This window comes from Corylus avellana, chromosome 3, assembly GCF_965113065.1.
Source record: "Corylus avellana chromosome 3, dhCorAvel1.hap1.2, whole genome shotgun sequence".
NCBI lineage: Eukaryota > Viridiplantae > Streptophyta > Magnoliopsida > Fagales > Betulaceae > Corylus > Corylus avellana.
In genome coordinates this window covers 9,916,099-9,920,460 of record NC_142492.1, presented here as the reverse complement: position 1 = coordinate 9,920,460, position 4,362 = coordinate 9,916,099, and the positions used below count along the sequence as shown (strand labels likewise).

General features: G+C 38.9%; 1 protein-coding gene across 1 annotated transcript; it reads right to left on the bottom strand.

The window, feature by feature from the left end:
* Positions 1 to 1,793: 1,793 nt before the first annotated feature.
* Positions 1,794 to 3,665, bottom strand: LOC132175709 (protein DETOXIFICATION 49-like). The gene has a single exon (XM_059587730.2). The coding sequence runs from the start codon at positions 3,635 to 3,637 to the stop codon at positions 1,991 to 1,993; it is 1,647 nt and encodes a 548-aa protein (XP_059443713.2). The 5' UTR covers positions 3,638 to 3,665; the 3' UTR covers positions 1,794 to 1,990.
* Positions 3,666 to 4,362: the final 697 nt, after the last annotated feature.

Below are 4,362 nucleotides of genomic sequence, written 5' to 3'. Positions count from 1 at the left end.
GTTTTATCGAAGTTAAACCCTTGAGAGAGATATATAAATAGATTTTATGATCGTCCAATATTTTTACACTTATAATTAAGTGATTAAATTTCAACAAGCTAGCTCAGAAGTCATACATGACAAGAGTGGCATGTTTTTGGTATTGGTAGAGATCAATTGGGTGGTATATATACATTAGAATATAATTGATTAAATAATTAAATTATGACAAGAAACTTACAAAAAGAAAAAAATCCACATACAATCCCTCAAAAACAAGACGACATAATTAATATTGAACGGCCAAGTCATTTGATTGCTTGGTGTGTTGATTCAATCGCATGACAAGTTTGGGATTATTGATTGGATTTCATATGTAAAAACTATTGGTTTAAAGGTCAGAATTCAAGCAACATCGTCAATCAATTAATGATCAACAAACAATCCCTATTAGCGAAAACAACAAGGCAATTAAGGTAATCTTAAACGGCCCGGTGGTTTGATTGCTTGGTTGTGTTGGTCCAACCAGCCAATCGAATCAAATTTAACAAAACCCATATGGAATCAGCTTCATTCTGCTTCAAAAATGATAAGTTTGGGATTATTAATTACTTGGTTTTCATTTGTCAAACCCATTGGTTTGAAGGTTAGAATTCAACCAACATCAACCAAAGGGTCATGACTCATGCTCAACCTTAATAGTGATAGGGTTTTCAATATTCCAAATCATAGGCTTGCTTGACACTATATTTTACAACTATACAAAACAATGATCCACATTTGAATTCCCTACTTGCTAAATCATCACTTATCCAAAACGTTTAAACACTTCAAATATTTAACAAAAATGAGGGACTAAACTATAGAATTAGAGTTTGAACTAGGGACGGAGCCATAAGCTATTATGGGTAGGGACCAAGGGTCAAAAATTTACTGTTAGAGGCCGTTTGGCTATAATTTATTTTATTTTTATTTTTTACCTTAAAATTTTTTTATTGCTAGGAATTGGAGGGGGGCCATGGCCATTGGCCAATACAAATCCCCCCTCCCTCAAATTAATATTCAAACCATATTTGATTGGTCTTTTTATATGAATCTCAAAAGTGTTAACGGGTCTCTTGTGGAATATGATTTTTTCCATTTTAAGACTAATTTTATGGTCATAGTTTAGGCCTCATTTGGCATGCAAAATGGGTTCAAGAGATCGTTTTCATTCCAAGTATCTCTTTAATATTTTTGTATTTAACGATATAAATAATGACGCATAATAAATAAATTATCCGTCATTCAAATATAATTTAAAATAATATAACACCATTTATACTCTTAAATGCCACATTAAAATCCTGACTTTAAAATATCTTATCCCCAAAAAGGTTTTTGAACGCGTAGCAGTTAAGGGAGTGGGCGGTTTTTTGCTGGGTGACCGAGTCTAAGCAACTGACTAAACGCCCATTTCCCTGACGCAACGTGAGTCAGCAGCAGCGGGTGGTGTCAAGCTCTAATCTTTTTGTTTTTATTAATATTATTTATTGTTTTTGCTAGGAATCATGCTGGAATCATAACGTGGACAATATTATATTCTTTTTCATTGCTTTATGGTCTGTGGGTATAATTTTTCCACAAAGCATCTATATCCCCAAAAGAAGAAACAAATTAAATAATATAAGCCACCCCCCTCCCCCAACCAAAAAAAATAATAATAAATTTAACAGGTGAAAAAATTACTGTATATTTTTTTTTACAGCACCCAAGCTTAATCTGTCCGCCACTATTCTTCTGTATTACAATTTAAATCATGATGTGGGATTTTTAAATGTTATTCAATGAATTTAGAACAATGAAAATTGAAATGAAAAAAAACTACAGAGAAAATGAAATTTCACATAGAATTAAATTAATGTACTCTGTTGAATGTAGATATGAAAAAATTGTGGGTCCATCTGAGATCCCTAGTGATTTTGGAGCAAAATTTGTACAAGTCATGACTCTAAAATTTTTAAAGAAAAACTCAAACTAGTGAATTATCTAATGAAGTAGAAAAATCCTGAATTTTATGATCTAATCTCTCATCTTCATTGTCATCAATGGCGGTAGAAGTAGTTCCAGTAAGCTCCTTAGCCCTCTGGGCTTGTCGATCCCAGTCGGTTCGAGCCAAAACGAGCAACATGGTCACAACGCATGAGCCTTGGGCGGCCAAAAGGCCGAGCCAAAGACCTCTGAAATCGAACCCTGCGTAAAAGCTCAGCCACACGGCGACCGGCATTCCTACGAGGTAAAAGCAACTGAGGTTGATGTTGGCTCCCAATTTCGGAAGAGCCGTTCCTCTCAAAACACCGCAGCCGGTTGTTTGCGGGCAGTTTCCGAGCTCACAGAGGCCGATAATGGGCAAAACCGCCGCCGTTAAGGCTATAATCTCGGCGTCTTGGGTGAACATGGTCGCCCATATCTTCCTCACCATTAAAGCGAAAAGCAATGCTGAAAATCCTAGGACGAAGCTGAAAGAGATTCCCACCGTCGCTGCAAGTTTTGCCGCCTTCGGCTTATTCGCACCTAGTTCGTTTCCAACTCTTGTCGATACACCGAAACTCAGAGAAGACGGGAAAATGTAGATCAACGCTGTCGTTTGAATCAAAATCCCCATTGAAGCGACGGTTGCTTGTGGATTAAGCAACAACCCACATAGCAAAATCATGATTTCGTACCACCACCATTCTAAACAGACTGAGACGCAGCTTGGAATTGCCAATTTCAGGAGATCTTTCCACCCATTGAAGAACGAATCGAAGGAATTTAAAATCCCCCCCCATGTTTTCTCATACACGCCGGAGATTACAATATACACGATCAATGATCCCACGAGATTGAAATTAGTCCAGACGCCGCTTATTGCAACCCCTTTGATTCCGAGCTTGAGCACATAAACAAGAAAGTAATTGATGGGAATGTGGAGAATAATTGAAAAAGCTGCGCACAATGTCAGAGGCAGAGTAATTGATTGTGATCGTAGATAAATTCGTAGAGGGTGAAGAACAGATTGCGCAACGAGGTCCGGGAGAGAATAGAAAATGTAGGATTGAGCTTCGGTTGCAATTTCATCTTTCTGACCGAAAAAGAGAAGAATTTTCTTCATGTTGAGCCACAGAAATGATATGGGAATTGAAGTTAATAGAAGCAGAATCACTGTTCTTTGCATGGTGAGGCCAAGAAGTTTGAATCTTTTGGCTCCGAAGGCTTGGCCACAGATCGGCTCCATTCCCATGGCAAGGCCGGAGAGAACGGAGTAGCCGGTGATGTTAGCGAAGCCGATTGCGAGCGAGCCGCCGGCCAAAGCGAGCTCGTCCAGGTGGCCGAGGAAGAGCATGGAGATCATGGAGCGAAGGTAGAGTAATAGTCCCGTTAGCACCATTGGAAAAGCTATGTTGGCTATGCATAAGGCTTCTTTCAAGGCAAGAGAGAGATGGGTATTTTTCTGGGATTTCTGGGATTTCTGGGATTTCTGGGGTTGTTGTTGGCTTTGATGTTCATGTGTTGGGTTTTTGGGTATCAAAGGGGCGAACATGTCGGGCTCCTCCTCCTGTAGTTTTGTTGTGGTAATGTTTGGTTGGTCTGAAATGCATTCACAGGATGTTGGAGAGGAAGATGGTAACTTGCACATTTTGTTTTTGGACTTTTTAAGAGAGAAAAGCGAGAGGGAGATTTGGGGTTTGTGATGGACTGCAGTGGGGAATATTTATAAGGTGGCCGGGGAGGGGGGAAATTACCCGTGTGGCTAAAGGAATGTTTGGATGGAAATTTAAGTCGGTGGGACGGCCTCTTTAGGAGAAAAAGAGAGAGAGAGAGAGAGAGGGAGAGAGGGATTTGGTCAGAGAAAATGAAGTAGGAAGCAGATTCACTTTCAAGTTTCAAGCGTCCTTTTATGACCGACCGTGTTCGTGTGTTACTGTTGGGGGCCTGCAAGCCAAATTACACGGAGAGAGACAGCGACAAAAAGGAAAGTGTGTTGATTCTTGTCTTGACCAATAAATTGGCCACAAGAGAGGGATCGGGATTGGTCGTAATTCCGGTTTGTGGATTGCAGCTTGTCTGACTAATTGTAATCATAAAAAGTATTTAACCAGAACTTACCAGAACAGATATTTGTGTAACTCAATTCTGATGAGGATTTACCAGTATGAACACGTATTCTCAATCTAAATAGGTGTTCAGACAATTTGAAAGCGTATAAGCATATGGGTATCATGAGATCTCAATAAGAGTTGGTGGGCTCATATAGATGGTAAGTTTATAACCTTAATTTAAATTTCCTAATTAAATTATAGTCATTAGTTTATGGCCTGTGTTATCCTTAAATTTTCTATTTGAGGCACTTTCGGAGGTATA